Source organism: Vombatus ursinus, unplaced genomic scaffold, assembly GCF_900497805.2.
Source record: "Vombatus ursinus unplaced genomic scaffold, bare-nosed wombat genome assembly UNPS02014816.1, whole genome shotgun sequence".
NCBI lineage: Eukaryota > Metazoa > Chordata > Mammalia > Diprotodontia > Vombatidae > Vombatus > Vombatus ursinus.
The window spans coordinates 25000496-25026202 of record NW_020954594.1 but is presented as its reverse complement, the minus strand read 5'-3'; the positions used below and the strand labels follow the sequence as shown (position 1 = coordinate 25026202).

At 38.2% G+C, this 25707-nt stretch overlaps 1 protein-coding gene and 1 pseudogene across 1 annotated transcript in view; both read left to right on the top strand.

Annotated features, from left to right (window-relative positions):
- Nucleotides 1-25707, top strand: part of ACMSD (aminocarboxymuconate semialdehyde decarboxylase) — an 80448-nt gene that overhangs the window by 41255 nt on the left and 13486 nt on the right. The window contains exon 8 of the mRNA XM_027835727.1: nucleotides 573-745. Coding sequence (XP_027691528.1) covers nucleotides 573-745 — 173 coding nt within the window. The remainder of the gene's footprint in view (nucleotides 1-572; nucleotides 746-25707) is intronic.
- Nucleotides 24526-25402, top strand: LOC114023030 (annotated as a pseudogene).

Genomic DNA, 25707 nt, shown 5'->3' with positions numbered 1-25707 from the left:
GCTATTTTTTTTACCTATGAGACCTTGGAGATGTAATTTCCTCATTTTAAAAATGAGGTGATGGGGGGACTAGATGTTTTCTATGGCCTCTTCTGGTTCTAGATCCTATGAGCAATATAAACACCATGGTTATACTTAGAAAACTAGATATTCACTACTGTTATACTTGTCTGCATATTTTATTCCTAAGTGTTCCCACAATGCTTTATATAAAGGTTCATCTGTCACTTTTCCTCCATTGGAATGTAAGATCCTCAAACAGACTTGCCTTTTTTCATTTCCTGTATTAAATCAGAAAAGCCCAGTCTCTGGAGTCAGAAGATTTTTGTTCACATCCTGCCTCTGATGTGCCCTTGGGCAAGTAACTAGGACTTAGTTTCCTCATCAGTGAAATAAAGGGGTTCAGCAAGACAGCCTCTAACATCCCTTATAACTCTAGGCTTATGATCCTATATTTCTTATAAATTTAATACTCAGTAAATAATTGTCAACAATGACAATGATGCCTCCCTGCTTTATTATACATTTTTCCAATCAAGATCAGCCCCCTCAATAAGAAGCTTTCTTTGTAGGTGGTGCTTTTCCATTCACAGTGGGGAGAATATCTCATGGATTCAATGTGCGCCCTGATCTGTGTGCCCAAGACAACCCAACTGACCCAAAGAAATACCTGGGTTCTTTTTATACGGACTCCCTGGTTCATGACCCTCTGGCCCTGAAGCTGCTAACAGATGTTATAGGAAAGGTAAGCTGACATACTCTTAAGGTTCACTGTTGGGGAGGGAATAAGGGAGGAAGTGGAGGACTGCTGAATAAGTTTATGTTTTCTTCTCTATTTCCTACAAAATAAACAAGAAATATGAATGAAAGAAAAGGGAAGAGAAAGCAGATAAGAACTCTCTTTGTTTCTCTGTCACCTACCTAATTGAGTGTTCAGTCTTCCTGTGTAGGCTTACTTACACAAGGAGAATTCTTAGGACCTAATGTTATTACCTTGGAATTATTACCCATTCTGAAGAAGTCCCAGTCAGTTTAATCAACTGTATATTTCCATATCGCCAGCCCCTCCTCCCAAGCAGAAGCTAAAAATGTGGGACAGCATGATATAGTAGAAAAAAGAACACATAGACTTGTGTGTGGGGGAAAGAATCTTTATTCTAGTCCCAACTGTACATTAATTAGATGTGTGACCTTTCGCATGTTACTTATTCTCCCTGGACTTCTGTTTCCTCATTTGTAAAAAAAATAACACAATGTAACATAAAATAAAATAAAATAAAATATAATAAGATAAGATGGTTAAACTAGATGATCTCTAAGGTCTCTTCCCACTCTAGATGGCCACTTGTGGGCAACATACTAGGCACTGGGGGAGACAAAAAGATAATTAAGATATTGTCCCTATACTGTTGAAAAGGGTGTATGACACACACAAATATACAATACTACACAATAACTAAAGGAAAGAATAAAATATAGGAGACATAAACAGTCAGAGAGCAACAGAGACCGGGGTAGGAGTTGGGGACACATGATGTGCTATGTGAAGTCAGAAAAAGGAAAGATAAATTCCGTATTTTGGAATGACATTAATGGGAAGTGAATTTGGTTAACAAGATGATGTGTGAAAACAACTGGTTTGGGATTACTGAAACATGGCTTAAAATATAGGAATAATGGACTTTTGGGCCAGGGATGAAGTGCACCCAGTAAGTACTCATAAAAATGAATTTGCCTAAAGTCTTGTAAATCTAGTGGGTTTTTTTTTCCCTAAAGCAGAGTGGGAGGCTTTAACCTGAAAAGGAAGAAGTAGGGTAAAGACTGCTTATATGTTTCTACCAAGTTAGATACTATAGATAGTAGGTACAATGTATGAAGAAGAAAAACAGTAGAGATGCCCAGAAATTCACATGAGATAGATTCCAAGAAAGGAGTCAACAATAAAAACCTTGGCCTCAAATACCTATATACAATTACACAAAGTGTGGGTGACAACCAAGGGGAACCAGAAATCTTAATTCAAGGAGTCAAATTTGATATCACAGGTATCGCTGAAACTTGAACGATGCAACTTATAATTGGAATATGACATTGGAAGCACATGCTTTATTCAAAAGGATTTAGGTAGGTAAACATGTAGTGAAGTAAGAGGAAGAAAACGGTGTTGGGTATTTCAAATGTAAACTCATATATGGAACCAAAGAAACCAGAGGAAGAGGCACATGGAGAGCATTAGGTGAAGTCCTACAGAGGCAGAGAAAGAAGCAATGTTATCATTGGATTGTATTATAGACCACCTGGGCAAACTAAGAAAATAGATGAAGAGCTGGAGAAACCTAGAAAACTTGGCACAGAAGCAGGACATAGTTATGATAAAGAACTTTAATTATCCAGATATCTATTGGCGTTCTCTTTCTGCCAAAAGCAGAGCAGCTAATTATTTTTTGGCCTGCCTTAAGGTTTACATTTTTCGAAATGTGAAGGAAACAACAAAAGCAGCTTTTATTCTGGACCTCGCTAATTCCAGAAAGGAAAAAAACAATGAAATAGAAATGAAGGGAACCCCAGAGAGAAATGATCATTCTACCTTAGAATTCATGCTAGAAAGGGAGAGAAATGCTTATGGTATTGCACAAACTCACATTGTAGAGGACAAATTTCAGAGAGGTCAGAGAAAAAATAGACAGGATTACATGCACTGTAACTCTTCAGGGAAAGTCAAATTGGGAGAGATGGAGAGTTCTTAACAATGAAATTCTAAAGATCCAAAATGAAGTACAAAAAGGAGTACTGCTTTAAAAGAACAATGTGAATACACAGGAAACTCACTGACCAACTTAGATTTTGAAAACCTATGTACAAAAGATCAAATGAGAGCAAAAAATGAAGGATGGATACAAATATATGGCATTCAACAACATTCAATAAGTATGATCCTGTAGCAATAGTGTCAGAATGAACTAAGTCTAATAAGAAAAGTGAAGGATAACCAAAGAAGGGCTGTTGTATGCTATATTGGGGGAAAGAGGGGGATCAAAGAAGGAATATGGATGCTGCAGAGATAAGATGACAATGAATTATAGAAATAAGGCAGAACTCCTCAATGCTTGTTTCCATTTTTTTTTCTACCAAGAGAAATTAACTTTGGATTAGAAAGGAAGGAAAAAAATTAGATAGCAAGGAATCAAAATCCCAAATGAGTACAAAGATAGTAAAAGGGCATCTAGCTTCAGTGAGAAGCACAGCATCCATGACTAGGGTGATATTAATTCCATTAAACTCTGGCCAGACAAGATTATATCTGGAGTATTGAGTTCAGTTCTTGGCATCAGATTTTAGGAAGAACGTTGATAAGCTGGAGAGTATCCACAGGAGGGTGATCAGGATGGCAAAAAGCCTTAAGATCGTGTTATATGAGGATTGATTGAAAGAGCTGGGAATGTTTAACCCAGAGAAGAGAAAACTTAGGAAAGACATGGTAGCTATCCAAATATTTGAAGGACTGTCATGTGAAAGAGGGAAAAGAAAAGACTAAACAAAGGTGGAATATAATAAATATGGGCTAATAAAATATTATTGGAATTAACTGGAATTATTGGAATAACAAAATATTCTCAGAAGCATTCTGAGAAATTTGGAAAGACTTGTATGAACTGATACAAAGCAAATTAAGCAGAACCAGGAAAATAATCTGCATAATGATAGAAGGAAATCAATATCATAGTGATGAAACAAAAGACAACAGAATTCTTGTCAAGGCAGCAACCAATCTGACTGGCACTGAAATATAATCTATCTCTTCTTGGTAAAGAAGTGATAGATGATAGTTGCCCATTGAAACACACCCTGTCAGACAAGGCCAACATGTTTATTTTGCCTGATAATTCTTTGTTACAAAGGCAGGTTCTTGAGAGGGGCCATTAAGGAGGAATATGGAGGATAAGTCATTGAAAAGTAACCCTTGACTCTTCTCAGCAATGCAAGGATCTAAGACAACTCCAAAAGACTCACAATGGAAAATGTTATTCATATCCAGAGAAAGAACTATGAAATCTGAATGCAGATGGAAGCATATTATTTGCTCTCCTTTTCCTTTGTTGTCTTGTTTTATTGCTTCATTCTCGTGGTTCTTCCCATTAGTTCTAATTGTTCTTTACATCATGACTAATGGGAAAATATGCTTAATAAGAATGTATAAGTAGAGACTATCAGATTGCATGCCATCCTGGGGGGGTGGGGGAGAGGGAGAGGGAGAAAATTTAAAACTCAAAATCTTAAGAAAGTGAATGTTGAAAACTAAAAATAAATAATTTTTTTTAAAAGAAAAGTAACCCTGATGTAAAAAAGAAATAAGCACCAATAAACTGTTTGTTAGACTTATTCTCCTTGACTCTAGAGGACAGAGCTAAGAGCAAGGAGTGTGAGAGACAGATTTAGATCTGATATAAGGAAAAACTTGACAACAATTAGGGCTATCCAAAAGCAGAATGGGCTGCCTCAGGATATAATGGGTTCTTCCTTACTAGAGGTCTTCAGGCAAATGCTGGATGACCACTTACCAAGTTATGTTATAGAGAGGATCTTATTCAGGTATAGATTGAACTAGATGGGCGCTCATGTCCCTTCCAGTTTTGAATTCTATTGTTCTGTGTATCCAGCTGGGAACACAGAGAGGTGTAAGTCCTTGAATTATATGGGTGTTATTTAATAAGCAATATAGAGTCATTAAAAGGGTTTGAACTGAGGAGCAGCATAGATCACATCTGTTCATACCGAAAGCTTAATCTGGCAATATGTGAAGAAACAATGGGAGGGGGAAAACTAATTTGGGAAATTGTTGTTATGTACTTCAATCAGATTGTAATGCACCTTGTGCTAAGATGATAAGAGTAGTCATGATCAGTGAACTGATTCAAGAGATATTTTGTAAATAGATTAACTAGGACTTGATAAGAGGTTACATTTGAGAAATGAGGGGGAAGTGTCAAAGGCAACACTAACATTTGAATAGGAATGATTGAATGAATAATTATTCCATTGACAGAAATGGGGAAGTAAAAAAAGTTTGTGGGGGAGAAACAGTGAATTCACTTTGGGTATGTTGAGTTTGAGATGACAGTGGAATAACTAAATTCATCCATGATCTCATTGATTTGAGAGGTCTCTCTAACAATGAAGATCCCAAGCTGTTTATCATGTGCAACTCTTGTCCATGCCCTCCCATAAATTGGCTATAGTGGTCCATCCAATATGCTGCAGGCCTTCCTCACTTTCTCTTACCGTTGCACTCTGTCTTTCTTCTTTCTATCCTTGCCCTCATCGTGTGACCAGTCTATCTTTTCTTCCTATCATACAATTACTGATTGACATCTTTTATTCCTGTCCTTCTTCTAAGTTCCCCATTGGTTGTATGTTATTGTCATCTGGTCATACCCAGTCCCAATGGGACTCTCCATTGCCTTCTGAATGATATCCATCCTTAATTCTTCAAAGAATCTTGTATGCCAGGTCTTGGTCCTATGTGGCACCTGGATTACCAGGTAGAAATAGGCAACTGGAGATGCAGGTCTGGAGCTCAGAGGAGATGATAAGATACAACTTACTCACAACATACCTTCTCTAACATAACCATTAGTAGACCTAAAGGAAACACTGAAGTTAGAGAACTCCAGGAAAGTACAAGTAAGGAAACACTTGTCTTCCTTGTAACAGATTGATAGACCTTTGTTTCATTTCAGATGCAGACTATAGCAGAAAAATGTTCAGCATTTAATGAATAATAGCTGTATTTAATTTTAATAAGTGTTATTTTAATATTTATAATAAAATAATTTCCTAATAATACAATAAATATTTTCATAAAAAATAATAGTTTTATTTCTTCACATTCCCTTTCTCATTTATAACCTCAATTCCTAATTATTTCCTATATCTTTTTCAAATCAGTTCAATAGTCACTAAGTGCCTACCATATGCAAGGCACTTATTTTAGTATCTGAGAATACAAGGATTTAAAAAAAAAAGCCAGTCTGTCTCTTCAAAGAATTTATTACTCCCTTACTCAAACTCTAATGGCTCTCTGTTACCTCTAGGATCAAAAAAAACTCTGTTTGACATTAGAAGTTCTTCACAACCTGGACCCTCCTTATCTCTGTCTGTCCCATTTTCTTGCACATTACTTCTTTCCACCCACTCAATGACCCAGCCATACTGGCCTCTTTTCTAAGAAACACACACACACACACACACACACATATACACACACCCTCTCCATCTTTTAACTTTGTGCCCTTGCACTGGCTATCCTCCAAGCCTAGAATACACTCTTTCCTTACTTGTACCTCTTTAAATCCTTGGTTTCCTTCAAGCTTTCCCTAGAGCTTCATCTTCTGTAGGAAGCCAGTTATCCCAGCTGCTAGTGCCTTCTCCACTAAGGTTACCTTCCATCCACCCTTTAAGTATCTTGTATGTACATTTTTGTCCTCATTAGACTATAAACTCTTTTTAAGCTTCCCTTTAATTCTAGTGCCTTCCCTCTGAGATGACCTCAAATTTATCCTGTATACATCTCATTTCTATGTGGTTATCTGTATATTGTTTCCCATTAGAATGTGATGAAATTTCATCTCACTATTCGTGAGAATAGAAATTCTCTTTTACCTTTCTTTTTATCCCTCACCACTTAGCACAGTACCAAAGGACAGAGCAGAATTGAATGTCCACTAATTCTAAAACCATGGTCTTTTGCCCACAAATCTGTTCGTATAGCATAGGAGGGAAAAGAGATAAAAGGAACCAAGAAAATCAGACCTGGGACATCAACCAATTTATTAAGCATGGGTTCAGAAAGTATATACAATTGAATGAGGCCAGAAAAGATTTTGTGGAGTATGCAAACAGTAGATAAATATATTTTGTTTGCTTACAGGCTACTATAGGCAATTAGCTTTCTAATCTCACCTTATCCACACAGTTCTGATAAACATCCACTGGCACTGGCAATAAAAACCTCTGAACTTTGGCCTACTTAAAGGGGAAGGCCAGTCTATCATTTCTAGAGAGAGTATTAAAAAAAGATGTTGGACTGAATCCCTGCTTACTTATGTTGCCTGGCTAATCACTTAACTATATCAGACTTTGCTTTCTCATCTGTAAAATAAGGGGGTCACATCAAATAATATCTGAGTTTTCTTCAACTCTAATATTTGGTGGCTCTATGTTCACCTGTATTTAGATGTAGTGGTTGGTGACTAAATATAAGGTGAGTGGGGAGGTGAATGAGGAAAGGTGAAAGTTGGCCAGTAACTCGCCTATGGAATGTTTCAACTCACTTTCTACTGAAACATTCAACTGCTTCAAAATGAAAGTACAATTAACTTACATCCATATCACCTTTGGTTATTATCATTAAAGTTAAATCCTAGCAAAGTAAGAGGAAAAAAGCATCTTAGCTCATTTGTTCGTAGTTCTTTTGACAGGAGGAAGTAATTTACCTTTAAGCCTGAAAGCAGGTGTTGGCTTAGAAAGCAAAGAAATGCCTGATCCTATGGCTTAGATTCAATCACAAAAAGAAAGGAGAGATTTGTGGTGCGTTGGATCCTCTATATTGAAAAATTGTCCATGTCTGTTTCACAGTTCATTATATGGAACAGAAATCATCAATAGCCTGAAGTTTCCACTATCTAGTTCAGGGGTGGGGAACCTGTAGCCTTGAGGTCACTTACCGAATCTAAGTCAAAGGGCCACACCTGAGGACCTAGAGGGTCACTTGTGGCCTTGAGAAGCCACAGGCTCCCCACCCCTGATCTAGTTGCTAGTATTGTGATATGTATGTAATATCCCTGCTAAGATAAACTGGGAAATCTCACTCATTTTTTGTTATAATGGTGCCTAAGACCACAGTACTTAAATATTTGACTTGTAGACAGCTAGGTGGCATAGTGGATAGAGTGCCAGCCTGGAATCAGGAAAATCTCAGTTTAAATCTAGCCTAGGATGCTAATAAACTGTATGACCCTGGACAAGTCACTTAATTTCTATTTGCCTCAGTTTCCTCAACTGTAAAATAGGCATTATAACAATAGTGATTACCTCCAGCTAGGTTATAAGAATGAAATGAGATCATGTGTTGTGAACATCAAATGAGACAATATTTCTAAAGTGCTTAGCACAGTGCCTGGCATGTAGTAGGTATTTGTTTTCTTTCCTATATTTCAAAATCACTGTCATTTCTTCAGTGTGGGTATTTCCTCCAGTGACATAGATCCCAAAGTCCCTACTTCTTAGTATATGGTCTTCATGAGATCTTGTGGCCCAAAAAAATTTATCACCTGGAGATCAACATTCCAGTCATGAGATTCTCCAAATTTAGACAGGCTAGTCCTTGAAAAATAGACACATAATCCAAGACTTAAAGCCTTTCTACCTTTGTTAGATCTAGAATCTCAGGGTTAGAAGAAACCTCAGTGATCACCAAGTCCAACCTGCATAAATGAATTCCTTCTTGAACAATTGTGGCCAGTCACAGCTTGCAGACCTCTGGTGATGAGGACTTACCATCTCCCAAGGCAGTTTCTTCTACATTGAGATAATCCTAATGGTTGGCAAGATTTTTCTTTTATCCAGATGAAATTTACCTCTCTGCAACTTTCATTCATTGGTCCTGGTTTTGCCCTTTGGGACCAAATCTAATATCCTTTCTACATGACAACTTTTAAAATATTTGTATACAATTATCACATCTCCCATAAGTCTCCTAGCTCCTTCAACAAATTCTTCCATTGTATGGTTTTAAAACCCTCACCAGCCTGGTCACTGTCCTCTGGATGTGCACTGGTTTATCAATGACCACCTTAGAATGTGGCACCCAGCACCCAATGCTACAGGCACGGTCCAACCAAAACAGAAAACAGATTATTCCCTATCTCATTGTTGACAGCCCCTATCAAAGAACCCTAAGTTTGTACCTTTTTTTTTGTCTGAAAACCAAAATTCCTAGACTATTTTCATATGAACTGTTGTCTATACGTTCCCTTATCCCATACCATATTTGTGCAATTCAGTTTTTGAACCCACATATAGTCCATATTTATTCTATGGAACTCTATCTTATTAGATCAGGCCCTTGTAGCCTGTCAAGATTTTTTTGGATCTCAGTCAGTTTTATAGTCCAACATATTACCTATTCCATGCAGTTATATCATCCACAAATTCGATAAACATTTGACCCATCCTTTCATTAAAGTCATTAATGAAAATACTGAACAGAAGAGGACTAATGATAGGTCCTGGAACACTTCCAGCCAGATTGACATTCATCTATCACTAACCTTTGGATCAAATCATTTAGTCATTCCAGACTACAATCTACCTTATATCGCTTTATCTTATTCACAAGGATGTTCTGAGAGATAGCAAATCCTTTGCTGAAATCAAGGAACACTATATCTATGTCATTCCTTTGACTTTTCAGTCTAGTACACCTATCAAAGAAGGGAATGAAGTTAGTCTGGCATGATCTGGTCATGCTGAAACCAGACAGGCTCTTAGTAATCAATGTTAGTGGTCAATATCTTTTAAGGACTCACAAGTCATTTCTTTAATAATGCTATTGCAAAAACACAAATTGTCACCCTTGGAGCAGGTTTGCCCCTCTTCCTTTGAGTCACAGGTCCAAATGATAGAAATAGGTACTGGGAACTATCAGTTTTACCCCTCTCTTTCCCTTCTGGAGAGCTTTTAAGGAATGGCCTAAAGTAATGTGCATAACTTAATCAAGCTTCTCTGGAGGAAGGTGGGAAGCTGAAAGACTCAGTGAAAGGTACTGATAGGAGGCACACCATTCAAGTGCTGGGGGAGGGAAGAAGTAAAAAAATACTGATTGCTCATGAGCAATAAACAGAAGTGTAATATAGAAATAAGATATAAAATAGAGACTTGTTGATGCCGTCCAAGAAGGAATTTCCTTAAGTCACCTGATTTGAAATGCTGGAGGCCTGCAATATCTGTGGCCCCATTAACGGAAAAAGTATCAGATTAAATTCTCAGTGGAGCAGCTTGTAAGATCTAATTCCAGGGAGATGGGGCAATGTGTAGGGACCCAGAACGCCCTGGCTGAAATCTGAAGTGAAACTGGATTCCCAACAGTGAAAAACAATCAGATAAGGGCAGCTGGCAGAAGAACAAAATGGTACAGTGAAAGGGTACAATAAAGATATAAAAGAGTGGATTCTTTTTTTAAAAAAACAATTTTAGTCATATTTTATTTTTCCCCAATTACTGTTAAAATAATTTTTAACACTTTTTTAAAGTTTTGAGTTCCAAATTCTATGCCTCCCTCCCCTCCTTACTCCCAGAGATGGTAAGCAATCCAATATAATTTATACATGTGCAATCATGTAAAACATTTCCATATTAGTCATTTTGTACAAGAAGATTCAGAAAGGAAGGGAAGGAAAAAGAAAGAGAAAACAGCATGCTTCAATCTGTATCCAAAATGGAATCAGCTCTTTCTCTGGAGGTGGATAGCATGCTTCATCATAAGTCCTTTGGGATTGATTTGGATCATTGTATTACTAAGAATAGCTAAGTTATTCACAGTTCTTCATCATACAATATTGCTATTACTGTGTACAACATTCTCCTGGTTCTGCTCACTTCATTTTGCATCAGTTCATGTAAGTCTTACCAGGTTTTTCTGAAATCATCCTGCTTGTCATTTCTTATAGCACAATAATATTCTATCACAATCATATACTACAGCTTGTTAGAATGAATTCTTGTTGGGGCTTGAGCCAGGCCAGTACTGAAAGTCACGAAGATTGAGTAGGCTTCTGGGGGAGGTAGACTCATGGCAGCAGGGGTTGGTGCATAGATTCAAGTCTTCATGGGCTCAGACACAGGTACCTTTGGGGTCTTTTATTTTGTAAATAAAATTGTTCTGTTTTGAAGTATTATGATCCTGGGGGCTTGTTATAGCTAGCATTTACATAGCACTTAAGATTTGTAAAACACATTATATTATCTAATTTTATCCTGTGAGGTAGGGAGCAGCTAGGTGGTCTCAGATAGAGTGCCAGAAGTCAGGAATACTCGTCTTCCTGAGTTCAAAGCTAGCCTCACTTTAATAACTGTGTGACCTTGGGCAAGTCACTTAACCCTGTTTGCTTCAGTTTCCTCATCTGCAAAATGAGCTAGAGAAAGAAATAGCAAACCACTCCAGTCAAGAAAACCCCAAATGGGGTCACAAAGAGTTGAACATGACTGAAAAGACTAAGTGACAAAAATGTATTATTATTATCATCACCATTTATAGATGAAGAAATTGAGCTCTCTCAGTTAAAAGATGATTAAGTGCCTCTTAAGACTTGCCCAGGGTCATACAGTTAGTAAGTGTCTGAAGCCAAATTTGAACTCAGGTCTTCCTGACTCCAAGTCCAGTGCACCAAACTAAAACATCTTAGCTGCCTAACTACTAAGGAAAACTGATGGCTACATTTAGAAATATATCAGATACTGAAATTCCCAGGTTCCACCTGATGGTTGTTATCCTTCATGCTCAAAGAGGACCAAAATGACCTCACGATGTTGGGGTCAATGTACACTGCGTCCAACTGTGACTGATCAGACCAAGATGAGCTCAGAAGGCTCTACCATAGGTCAGGCATAAAAAGTCTATATGAATTTTGGAGTAGAGATTATCTCTAAATTTGCACATCTCATGTTTCTTTTGAGCTACCCCAATTTTGCTCTGCTCATAGAGCACAGTGCCTTCTTTGATTCAGGCATGCCATGATGGGTGGTCCTTTGCCAGTGTCTCCCATGTCTCACAATTGGTTTCAAAGTTCTTCAGTGAGATCTTGAGAGTGTCCTTGTATTGCTTCTTCTGACTTACATGTAAGCGCTTGCCTTGTGTGAGTTCTTTGTAAAATAGTCTTTTAGGCAAACATACATTTGGCATTTGAACAACTTGACCAGCCCATTGGAGTTGCCCTTTCTACAGTAGAGTCTGAAGGCTTGGCAGTTCAGCCCAAGAAAGGACCTCAGTATTCAGTACCTTATCTTGCCAGGTGATCTTCAGAATCTTCCTAAAACAATTCAAATGGAAGCAATTTGGTTTCCTGGTATGGTGTAAGTATACTGTCCAGGTTTCACAGGTGTACAACAATGAGGTCAGCACAATGGCTCTGTAGAGCTCCAGTTTTGTAGGCAGCCTACTACCTCTTCTCTCTCACACCTTCTTTTGTAGCCTCCCACATACAGAGCTAGCTCTAGCAATGTGTGTATCAATTTCATCATCTATGTGTACATCCCTGGAAAGTATACTCTCAGGGCAAATGAACTTATCTGCAGCATTCAAAATTTCTCCATTTGTTGAACCTGATGGTTCCACTTATGGGTGGTATGGTGCTGGCTGGTGGAGAACCTCTGTTTCTTGATATTAATTATTAGACCAAAATTAACACAAGTAGTAGAGAATTAATACATACTCATCACCTCAGCCTCAGAGGTTACATTGAGTACATAATCATCTGCAAACAAAAAGTCATGTGCCAACTCTCCCTCCACTTTAGTCTTGGCTTGTAGCCTTTTCAAGTTAAATAATTTACCATCAGTGTGGTAGCTGACCTTGATTTGATTGCCCTTTTTGTCCTTATTGAAAGCATCTGACAACATCACAGAAAACATCATGCTAAAAAGCGTGGGAGCAAGCATATGGCCCTGCTTCACTTTATTGGTTACTGGGAAAGTGCAAGAGCATTGCCCATTATCCAGAACTCATGTAAGCATGCCATCATGAAACTGATGTACAATACTAATGAACTTCTCTAGGCAACCAAATTTTGCCATGATCTTCCACAAGCCTTAACAACTGACAGGGGCAGCTAGGTGGCACAGTGAACAGACCACCAACCCTGTATTCAGGAGGACCTGAGTTCAAATCCGGCCTCAGACACATAGCACTTACTAGCTGTGTGACTCTGGGCAAGTCACTTAAACCCATTGCCTAGCGAGAAAGGCCTTGGTCAGATTGACAAATGTTGTGTATAGACCTTTTTTCTGCTCCCAGCATTCCTCCTGGAATTTTTGGGTAGCAGACACTATTCAACCACTCCTTGGCCCTTTCTGAAGCCACAGTGGCGCTCATGTAAAAGATCATCTTCCAAGTGAAAAATCAACCTCTTAAGGAAAACTCTGAATTTTGCTAGCAATGACTAAGAGAGAGATCCCCCTGGGATTGTCACAGGACAATGTATTTCCTTTTCCTTTGTAGATATGGACAGTGGAGGCATCTTTGAACTCCTGGGAGATAACCTCCTCTTGCCATATAACCCAGATTTCAGTCAGCTTTTGTATGAGCAGTAGAACCCCTGTCTTGTAAAACTCAACTGGAATAGAATCAGCACCAGGCACTGGGCCACACAAGAGGAGCCTACTGGCATTCAAAACCTCTTCTTCAACTGGAAGTTTGGCTGGAGATTGACTTCAACCTGAAGAATATGGTCAATGGGTTTAGCACTGGTTAATGATGGTCTTTTGAGAACACTATGGAAACATTCAGTCCAACTCTCTAGGATCATGTCCTTATCACTAATCAATGTGACTTCATCAACACTGAGTAGTTGAGATGCACCATAGGTCTTTGGCCCATAAATAGTCTTCAGGGCATCATAAAAATACTTTGGAATGTTACTATCAGCATAAAACTGAATTTTATCTGCCTTCTTACTGAGCTAAGAATCCTGGATCTCTCTAAGCTTCACTTGTACTTTACTCTTGACGGAGTTAAATGCTGCCTTCTTAGAGATGGATGAATTATCCTGCTGGTAAACCCTGCGAAGTTCTCATTTTTCACTAAGCAGCTTCTGAATTTCCCCATCATTTTCATCAAACCAGTCTTGATGTGTGCAAGAAGATGAGTAAACATGGTGCTGTACAGCAAATCTCTGAAAACTGCTTGCTCCTTTTCTGCTCAACTATTGCCAACCACGTGTTCACTCAGCTTTCCTTCCAAGTTAACAACAAACTATGCATGCAGGGAGAAGCGCTCTAATCTGTTGACATTAAGTCTTTTGATAGTTATCTTGCTTTGGGGCCCACTATTTTTGTTGAAGGTGAATGTTTAGCTTGGACAGAACAAGTCTATGATCAGTCCAGCACTCTGCTCCATACATCACCTTTGTCACTATCACATCCTGTCCTTCTACTTACAATGACATAGTCTATTAAATGCCAATGTTTGCTGCTAGGGTGCATCCATGAAGTTTTATTGCATTTAGGTAAATGGAAGACAGTGTTGGTGATGAGAAGGTCATGAGACGCAAGTCTTCAGTAATAAGTGACAATTGCTGGTGCTGTTTCTGATGCCATTCCTCCTAAGGAATCCTTGCTACACCTGATAGTCTGCGCCTACTCTGGCATTAAGAATTACAAGCTTGTCCTCTTTCAACACATTAATGATGAGGGTCTCCTTGTCTTCATAAAATTTTTTTTTGCACACGCACTGATGAAAGTGGCATGGCACTTTCCTGCAAGTGGCAATCACATTGTTATAAGCCAATCATTTAATCCTTTTGGGAGGCATATAAGCTTGTTGACTAGATTAGTTTTGATTGTGAAACCTATGCCAGCTTCACAGTGCTCCATCCAGAAAAACATGCATCCAGCTCCAACTCTGGTAAGCTGGCCTTCGTTTGCCATCGTTGTTTCACTCAGGGCTGCTATTTGGCTATGATACCTGCTGAGTTCTCTTGCAACAAGAGCTGTTCATCTTTCAGGTCTGCTGGATTTCTTGTCCATAAGTGCGTGCACATTCCATGTACCAATGGTGAGTGGAATCATCTTTGCAAAAGTTTTTGTACATTTTTTGTGTTTTGACTGCAGGGTAGGATCCCTACCTGCCATGGTAAACAGGCCAGGGTTAGGTTAAGTAAAGCAGACAATTTTTAGGGCACCTTTTCTAGCCCCTTCCTCATGCCTGGAGGTGAGCAGTACAATTCTTAAAAAAGGCTGCTCAGACACCCAGAGGACTGCCAAATCCTACTGCTGCTTTAGTCCAGTGAGAAGATGACCCTATGGCCTGGGCCGCCTAGGTGCAGGGTTGTGACTACAGCTCCCATGTATCTGCACCTGATGCTTCTTCACTTGTCCATCAACACAGGACTTTGAGGCACGTAAAAATGGTAAAATGATATGGGTAATATTTTCTGACTCATGCATAAATTGGATTTTTGAGGCAGTTGCATGACGTTGTGGGCACATAATAATGAGCCAGATAAAGGAGAAGTACCTAAAGTGTACCTGGGTCCTAGTATTAACCATATAACAACATTAGTTTAAGGAATTCATCCATTAGTTCAATAAGGGTTTATTAAGTTACTTGGGAAAACTAGGTGGCTGTAGTAGATAGAATCCAGGGCCTGGAGTGAGGAAGACTCTTCTCTCTGAAATAAAATCTGGTTGCAAATATTTACTTAGCTGTGTGACCCTGGGCAAGTCACTTCACCTTGTTTGCCTCAGTTTCATCATCTGTAAAATGAGCAAGAGAAGGAACTGGCAAACCACTCCAGTATCTTTGCCAAGAAAACCCCAAATGGGGTCATGAAGAGTCAGACCTGACTGGAACAAGTGAACACAAGAACAAAAGTACCTATTGTGTGCCAAACATTGTGCTAGGCACTAGAAATACAAAGATAAAAAAATAAAACAACCTGAACTCAAGAAGCTTGCATTTTATTTATCTATATTGGTTTCAGAAATATCTTCCATTTGTGACAGCCTATTGTTCAAGATTCGATGATTCTGAGATTGTAAAAATATTAAGTTGTATCAAACTCCTGGCCAAAATTATAGAGCTAAAAAAATCTCTGCATTACATACAATCCTTTCACCATGTGTTCTACCCTGAGATATCCAGTCGCCTTATGCTCAGTCTCCATGCCCCACAGAGTTATTCTTCCCATTGACCTGGTGTCTCTAAGAAGTCCCCCAAAATAAACGTCTCTTACTCTGCATCCCCTTCATCCAATCAAAAGTTATCTGACCTATGTTTCATTCTCATGTAGTCCAATTCTCTCTTTTCCAAGGTAAAAACTACCTCGTCTAATAGATTAATCTCTGGTGCTGAATTAGTATGGAATTAGGTTAACCCTCTCTTCTTTCCCAGGTAATCTATATTTTAATATTGGCTTTTTATCTAACCCAACAACAGTGACTGTAATACCCAAAATTTCAAAGCAGTAGGAGAGTAACTTAGCAGTTGAGTGAAGGCAAGGTCTTATGACAATCTCCTAATCTTCATAGTTAACCTATTTGTGGGGTTGCTCACAGTCCAGGGGTTGTAGAAATTAGATGTGGATTTGACAAGTTAACTAGTCTCTCCAGAATAGATAGTCTTTGGTTATTTTGTTATATGATGTTGTATGGCAATGGCATCATGCTTTTCCTAGGCCCTAAATTGTTTCATCTTCATTCAGGTCAGCTTATATTTTGTGTCTAGAAACAAATGGATGAATAAAAAAGAATTTGAGTATTGAAACCTACTATAGGGATACAAAAATAATTTACTTACTATGTGCTAGTTAAAATTAGTTTCTTCCCTCTGAGATTATTTTCAATTAATCTCATATATCTTTTTTGGTACTTAGTTGTTTATATGTTGTCTCCACTATTAGACTGTGAGCTCCTTGAGGTCAGGAACTGTTTTTACCTTTCTTTGAAACCCCAGGACTTAGCCTGACACTTAATAGGAGCTTAATAAATGTTTGTTGTCGTGATTTGACTTGCTATGCACTGTGCTAAATGCTGGGGATACAAATACCAACAAGCAAGCAGCTTATATTGTACTAGGGGAAGAAAACACACATAGGGGAATCATGGTTAAGGAAGAATGTTTTAGACAGGAAAGTCAGAGACAGTAATTGGCACCATAGGGCAACTGATTGTCCTGGAATGTTAGTGTTGATTTGATGATTGTTCACAGAGCTGAAGTTGGAAAATGATGTGAAGGAGGAAAGAAGAGGGTACACACACAGCAACATGGTGTGAGTGTGGCCAGGAAGTGGCAAGGTAGGTTTGGGCCTAGGCTAGATGCAGTAAATGCTTCCCAATCAGAAGTCCGGGGTCTGAGGACAGAAATTTGACTTAATGACTCAGTCACCTTCATGGACAGACATCAAGGATATGACAAAAATGTAATTTCATCGTTTGCCAATGCCAGAGAGGCCGAGTTATCCAGTAACGTAGCATTGCTCTGTACATATTCTCCAGACTCTAACTTATACTTCCAGGTGGGTCCTCAGAGAGCAGTTGCTAATTTTACTCTCAAAGTTCTAGAACACGGAGTCAAAGAGAAGCCCACAGACCACATTGCTGCCCCAACACTCCAGAGTGGCCAAAACCAGATTAAAATGTAATTGGGATATATTTAAGAATAACGAAAAGAATACACTCAAACATAAGTAATGTTCATTTCGTGGTTTTCTAAGTCAATATGCAACCCCAAGGATCCTTGTATAAGGTTCAATGGCCTCAGTTTCTATTTGAGTTTGACACTATTTGAGTTTGACACTAATGTCTTTCCCTCTACTGTGCCTCCCTCAATGATTATCAGTTTATATCAATTAATCAGCAAGCCTTAATTTGCTTTTAGAAAGGAATATTTACTAAGATGGCATGATACAAACAGTTGATACAAAAATCTCCTCCCCAGAAGTCTGTGATATATTCTCCCTGTGGGAAAGTGGGCTCAGGTTTTCAGTACATGAGGCAAAGTGTGTCACTCACAGCTCCTGGAAATCTCTTTTTTTCTCTCATGGAGTCCTTATAAAGTGCCTGTGAAGCATGGTCTAGCTTTCTGCTGAGCTCCTTGTAGAGTCCTGAAGCTGCTTTTCCTCCTTGCAAGGGTCGTCTGAGATTCAAATGAAATAAAGGATACAAAGCACTATATAAATGGCAGTTATTACTGTTATTATCATCATTATTAGCAATAGTCTATAGCCATAAGATGTCCAGTCTGGTGATGACTTCATTCTCTGAGCTTTCCACTACACTCCTGCTGAGCCCAAAAAACATTTATAGAGCAATCCAGGAGTGTGCTGGTAAAAGTGGAACAACCAGGAAAGGGGCTGGGGGGGGGGGGGGGGGGGGGGGGTGTGTACATATACACTTTTAATTTTAATCTGCATTATTAACACTTTCTTAAGTATAATCAACAAAACAATAAGTCAAATCCTGATTTGTGGCAATGATTTCTGGATTGTAAATAAAAATTAATAATAGGCTCCCCAACTGGTTAGAGCTTGTTCCAACATACCCCTATCTAGTTCAGGGTTGGGGAATCCGCAGCCTTGAGGCCACGTGTGGCCCTCTAGGTCCTCAAGTGCAACCCTCTGACTGAATCCAAACTTCACAGACCAAATCAAGTTTGGATTCAGTAAAAGAGCCGCACTTGAGGACCTAGAGGGCCACATGTGGCCTGGAGGCTGAAGGTTCCCCGCCCCTGGTCTAGTTTGCTCTCAGAAAAGACACTGCTGCCAGTCCCTGGTACTCCTGGGAAGTCACTTATGAGAAATTCACATCCTTCAACCCTTCAAAGTTAACAAGGTCAAGGGTAGGGGGAGGAAGAGACTGAGATGCTACTCCTTCCCCCTTTCTCCAAAGAAATTCTCTCCCCAGATCTTTCTCCTCAAAGACACCAGATACTCTGCAAAGCACCCTAACTATTATATTGAAGACCTGCAAGATGTGATTAGTTTAATAACTTTCAACCCTTACCGTTTCACTGATATTCTTATTTTGAGAGGAGAAAAAATTCTTTAGGCTTAAAATGATGGGGAAGTTCTCATCACCTCAGAGGCAGAATGCTCTGGATGTGGGATATTTTATATTGTCAGAAATGGCTGATATGTTGATTGGTTTTGCTCTGATTTTTTTTTCTCTTCCTTAATCTTTGTTTGGCAAGGAAAGACTAAATGGGTAGGGAAGAAGGAGGGACATTCAGAAATGAATGGGATAGAAAAAAAAGATGTCAACAAAAATTTCAGACTTTAAAAAAAATAAAATCCTGCAGAGAAGGTGTTAATTATCAATATTTTTTAAATAAAAGCCTTTTAAGTCCTACACCTAAAATATGTAAGCATAAGTGTCCTTGAACTTCCTTCTAGAGAACTAAATAAGTTATTGACTATGTAAGCCTTATTGTGCTTGATTATGGCTGGTATGAATAATAGACTCACAGGTTTGAAAAGGTAAGAGAAATAAACTAAAATAAGTAAGGGAAAATATCATAAAGAAATGCTATATTTGATAGTGTTAAAAGCAAGATTGAGTATAGTAAAATGAAGAAAGACAGGACAGATGTCTAGAGTTAAGAGCATAACCAATGATGTGAAGAACAATGACAAAATAGCTTTGTATTGTATTTACTGTGTCAAGAGGAAAACAAATCATTTAAAAGCCACCTTACTTCAAATAGAACTGTGACAACTCCCTGATTTCCAAGGGAGAAAAATGAAATTTGAATAGTTCAAAGTCAAGTAGAGCTTAAGATGTGGTGATAACATTTACTCCAGTTTATTTAAACTAATGTTGGTCACTAAGGAAATTTCAACCAATACATCATATTGTTTAACTAAAATAAAATAATGAGGATAATAAGCTTGTTTTTTTGTATGCTCTAGTCTGCTGTGCACAAGATAATACAGTGGAACCTTGATTAATGGGAACTCAACTAAGCAGAACTCTCAATTATCTTGATTTTTTTTCTATTAGCCACATCTAGGAGAAAAAAAGCAAATCACATGAAAATAAGCTAGAAAAAACAACCTTCTAGCCCATATCCTGAACTCCACACACAGCTCAGCAGTAGAAATAAAAGTTAACATTTGTATAGTGCTTTAAGATTTGCAAAACACTTCACATACACTGTCTCATTTGATTTGATTCTTACAATAACCCTGTGAAGTGGATTTTCATTATACAGATGAGAAAACTGAGGCCTAGAATCACCCAGCTAGGAAGTATTTGAGGCAGGATATGAAGTCCTCCTGACTTCAAGGCCAGAACTCTATCAATTTTTCCATCACCTAATTGTCCAACTAATTCCTCTAAGAGTAGAGAAAATATTCAGTAGTAGACCATAACATGCAATTATTTTATACCTTCATTCATCCAATAAACATGCTATGAGTAAAGCACTGTGGTAGATAGTCCTAAACATATAAACATATTGTATATTAAAAACATATAAACATATTGTATATTAACCACCATCCACACACTTATTTCCTGACGAAGCAAAATTTTAAATTGAGACTTTTCTTAAAAAATTCTGTCTAAAAGAATGCAAGTGATTCTCTGGTGCCTACCTACAATGCGCTTTTCTTTTTTCAAGTGCTTTCTTTTATTTAGCAAATGTCTTTATTTGGTGGAAAATGTTTGTATGCTAAAAGACAATGTTCAAAGTTCCTCCATCATGAAGCTTATAGCCAGAGCCACACAAATTAAAATTTAGCCATTTTTAGCCATTCTTGGCTTTTCAACTGACTAGAGAACTCAAAACTCTATTTAACAAACATAATACATTGTACCTCTATACTATATTTTATGTTATAATTAGAATTTATATATTATATCCTTATTATATTTAATATGAAAATATGGAATAAATATAACAACTAAGAGGAAAGTAATAAGCCTTCCTTTTAGTGTGACTGGTCTAGTTCTTTACTTTGGTTGCAGAATCAAAGAAAGTTCTAATCATATTGTTATTCTAGCAAGATTCTTCTGTTGCCAGAGACATTTCACCCTAGCCTACCACAGGAATAATACAGAGGTTAACAGTTCACATTTTATATAGCACTTTAAGGTTTACACAGCAATTTTCTGTAACATACCTATGAAATAGGTAGTATAAGTATTATTATCCTCATTTTGCAGATGAGAAGACTGAAGCTCAGGAAGGTTTACACAGCTGATAGTAGGTTTTAGAGATGGCTTATAAATCCATTTCTTCTGACTCCAAGACCCAGGCTCTTTCCACTATGACAATGTAGTTCTAACCTTTAAAAGCAGAACTTTGGCCCCTGATGAAAGATCCTCCTTTCCTAGGAATCTTTTAGTGTCTGTGTCTAATGGTAGAACTATGTCCTTCAAGCAGATTTGTACTCCTCAAATTCATTTTGGGCTAGTTGGTCCTTTTTTTAACAGCTTGTTATTAGATACTTTGTCTTCGGTATCCAATCATTCTTTTAGTCAGGCAGGGATCCTGACAACAGGTAGAGACAGATGTAACAATAATAATGATAATGATATTTAGCATTTATATAGTGCTTTAAGGTTTACAAAGCACTTTACATATGTATTAATTCAACTGATCCTCATAACAACCCTATGAAGTAGATGCTATTATTATCCGTATTTTACAGATGAGGAAACTAAGGCAGAGAAAGGTTAAACAACTTGCCCAGGATCATAAAATTAAGTATCTGAGACAGCATTAGAAGCCAGGTCTTCTTACTCCAAGTCCTGTACTCTGGTCATTTGACCACCTAGCTACCACAACATGGGTGCAATATGGAAACCCAATATGGGTCAATACCTGAGCAGCAAATATCTAATTTTTTATTTATATTATCCTGAGGGTAAAATATGACTCTTTAGATTGAAAAATATGAAAACAGAAAGATAAACAGTATCACAATTCATTGGAGAGTGTTTTAATTCCCACTATGAAGTTTGTAAGTATATAGGTGGTTTTGAATCTGTATCTTTACCTCATTTTTAATAAGAAACCTAAACTTCCTGGTCTAGAAAGTATCATATTTCATTTTACAGTAAAAAGAAAAAAATATGGCCTGCTTCCATGGGGTTGTATCACCATCTTATGGCCTTTTAGGAAGCTGCTACTAAAAAAATTTTGTTGAAATCATGTTACACTTTCACAACAATAAACATTAATAAGACCCTTTCTAGAAAAGTAGTATGGTGTGATGGAGAGAGCACTGGTGTTGGAGTCAGGAGACTGAGGTTCAAATGCCAATACTGTTACCCACTGAATGACCTTGGATAAGTAATTTAAGCTCATCCTAGCTTTTTCATCTATAAAATAGGGTTCAATTCAACTAATATTTATTAAATACTATGTTCTAGGCATTGTACTAGACAATGAGACTACAATAAAATACCTTTTGCCCTCAGAGACCTTACATTTGACTGAGGGAAATGAGGTCAATGACAGATCTCAGGGTCACTGTTTTAGAAATCTCTCTGCCAGATGACACTTATCTATACATTAATAACTACTCCTTGGATCTAAGCATTCAAACAATTCTGAATCTATCTAACTATACCATTATGTAGGGCAGCTAGGTGGCACAGAGGATAAAGTACTGGGCCTGGAGTCAGGAAGGCTCATCTTTTTTAGTTCAAATCTGGCCTCAGACATTTAGTAGCTATGTGACCCTGGGCAAGCCACTTAACCCTGTTTGCCTCAATTTCCTCATCTGTAAAATGAGCTGGAGAAGGAAATGGCAAACCACTCCAATATCTTTGCCAAGAAAACCCCAATAGGGTCACAGAGTCAGACACAACTGGAAATGACTAAACAACAACATCAAACCCATATCTCTTCATTTGGTCCACAAGCATATTATAAGAGATTGTCAAATATCTGACTAAAACCCAGCTGTCCCATGTCTGTAGAATTTCCCTGATCCATCAAATATGTTCAACACATCATAGGGCACTGCTGTCACTAGTCTTATCTTTTTCAACAATAAGAAGCAACTACTAATAAGACCCATGCTCACCTGGCAATTGTTTGCTACATCCAATACCAGAAAAGACTCGAGGAAGACACCAGTCTCTATATGGCTTTTAGAGAACTGTTGCTTCCATTACCTCAAGCAGCTGTTTGCCTTACTAATCTAGAGAGTGTGGTCAGTGTGAATTTATCCATTTAGAATCTTAGCTCAAGTCTTCACTTGCCTTAAAAACTAACCCTAATCACATGATTATCAAATAATCAATCAATTAGCATGCATTTATTAAGTACCCACTATATGCCAAATACTATGCTAGGATTCTGGAGAGACAAAGGCAAAAATAAAATAGTCCCTACCCTCAAGGAGTTTACATTCTATTGGATGAGACATATATACACATATGTATTATGTATGTATAAACATGTATATATACACATATGTATATTTACGTATGTATTTATGTACATATTTATGTGTGTGTTTATGTATGTGTATACATAAACATGTATGTATATATACAAAATAAATACAATTTAATTTTGGAAGGGACAGCAGTGACAGCTGGTGGGGGGGAATCAGGAAGGCTTCATGTAAAAGTTTCTTTTTGAATGGAGTCTTGAATGAAATGAAGCATTCTAAATGGCAAAAATCAAGAGGGAGTGTATTCCAGGCATAAGGAGCCAGCCAGTGGAAAGGCATGGAGACAAGAGACAGTATCATGTATGAGGAAAAGCAAAAAGGCCAGTTTGGCCTGACCATAGAGTTCGGGGAGGAGAATAAGGTATAAAATTAGAATGGCAGAACTGGACCTAGGTTGAGAAAGGCTTTACAAGACACATTCATATTTGATCCTACAGGCAGTGGAGAGTTGTACCAGTGATGGTAAAATGAAGTCAATCACAAGCATGGCTTAACTATGTAGTCTTCACTCATGACCTAAGGCACAAAAGGAACATTATCTAAATATTGTAAAACAACTGCCACACAGGCTACACATGCACAGCAACTATCAGGAACCAAGCCATCCACAACCAACCTACAGTTATGCCCCAAACTCTGGTGTTCCTAGGCACAATTTAAGTGCCCAGACTGAGCTGCTCCCCCAAGTTGCTTCAAGTGTCTCCCAAGTTTTCCTGAATACTGATCTCTTTCTGATTCTGACACAGCTTTTGTATAAAGTCCTTTTAGTTGTCCTTAGCCTTGATCACTAGCCACAGGTGTTCTGAGATAATGTTCCTGATAGCATTCTTATAGAACTGTACCACTGCTTTTAATTCATCCTGTTATCTGCCTTTGCTTCAGTCTTATATTATACATGTATTTTTAAAAAATCTTAATTGGTTAGTGAGCTCCTTGTTCATCCATAACTCTCTCTTTAGATAGTTCCCCCTTTTCATCCTCATCAGAATAAATTTTGTTTGTATCATTACATTTATCTTGAGAACATCCCATTTTACTTGAGCCTCCTTCCTCCCTACGACCTCTTTGAAATCAACCTTCCAAAATCAGAACTTTCTCTGTAAACGGGCTCTAAGAGATGCTCAGAGAATTGAGGTCCCCCATCACAACTATATTATGCCTCCCTGTTGGGCTTGTCATCTATTTCTGGAACTCACATTCCATGTCTTCCATCTGCCAGGATAATCTAGTATATTACCCCCACCACAACTCTTCTATTCCTCTCTTGGCTGATAATAACTCATATCTGTGACAGGCTTCACTTCTGCCCCATACCAAATCTACTCCCTCTGCTGTTGCCTTAATGCTGTTGTTCTTCATCTGCTCAATGGGTCTTAGCATCCCAGCACAGAATTAAGCTAAAGTAGCCGTGCTAGGTACTGCTAGAGGACTTGGACAACTCCTTTTGCATCTCTTGAAGAATAGCCCTTTAGTGAGCCATCTAACATTTTATGACATTGCTCATATACCTGGTCTATCAGCCAATCAGAGCCACATTGAGACCAGAGACTATGAAAGGTTACATGGAAGCAGATTGCTTGAAAGGCTGTGATGTTGTTGTGATTCCTGCAGGAGTCCTAAAAAAAAAAACAAAACCAGGAATGATTCCTGATGCCCTTTTCAACACCAATACTATAACTGTTACTGCTCTAGCTGCTTGGTACCTGTGCCAAACATTGCCCAAAAGCCATGGTCTGTATTGTTGCAAATCTGGTCAACTCTAACATTCCAATCACATCTGACATTAAAAAAAAAAAAGCTGTGCATAATTCTCAACAAAATCTTTGGCAGAGCAACACTGGATATCATCAGAACAAATACTTCTGTTGCAGAAGCAAAGGGCTTAGATCCAGCTTGAGTCAATGTCTTCATCATTGGTGGCCATGAAGGAAAGACCATCACCTCCTTGATGCATACTTAAAGTGGAATTTCCTGAGGAGCAGCTGAAAACTGTGACAGGAAGAATCCAAAAGACTAGAATAGAAATTGTCAAAGCTAATGCTAGCACAGGTTCCGCTACCCTAAAGGTGACTACGTTAGTACCAGATTTGTCTTCTCTATTGTGGAAGCAATGAATGGAAAGAAGAGAGTCATGGAATGCTGCCTCTGTCAGATCAGAAGAAATGGAGTGTTCTTATCTATCCACTATGCCATCTAGCTGCCCCACAGAAAAGACTTGAGGAAGACACCAGTCCAGCCATATGGCTTTTCAGGTACTCACAAGCCACTCATATTATCACCCCTTCAAATTGTCAGTTGGTATGTTGGTACATCAATAAAATATTAATTTTTTTTTTAAAATAACTCAGATTGGTATAGATTGGTTAACAAAGTGCATCCCTCAGAATAATCCTGCGCTTAAAGACCTGGTGCAGAAATCCAAATCCCATTCTTGCACACCATTTTCTTAGTCAGTTGTTTTGTTTGTTTTTTTTTAATTTCCCATAGCTACTTTTCTGTAATGTAATCCTCTACCACAATCAGT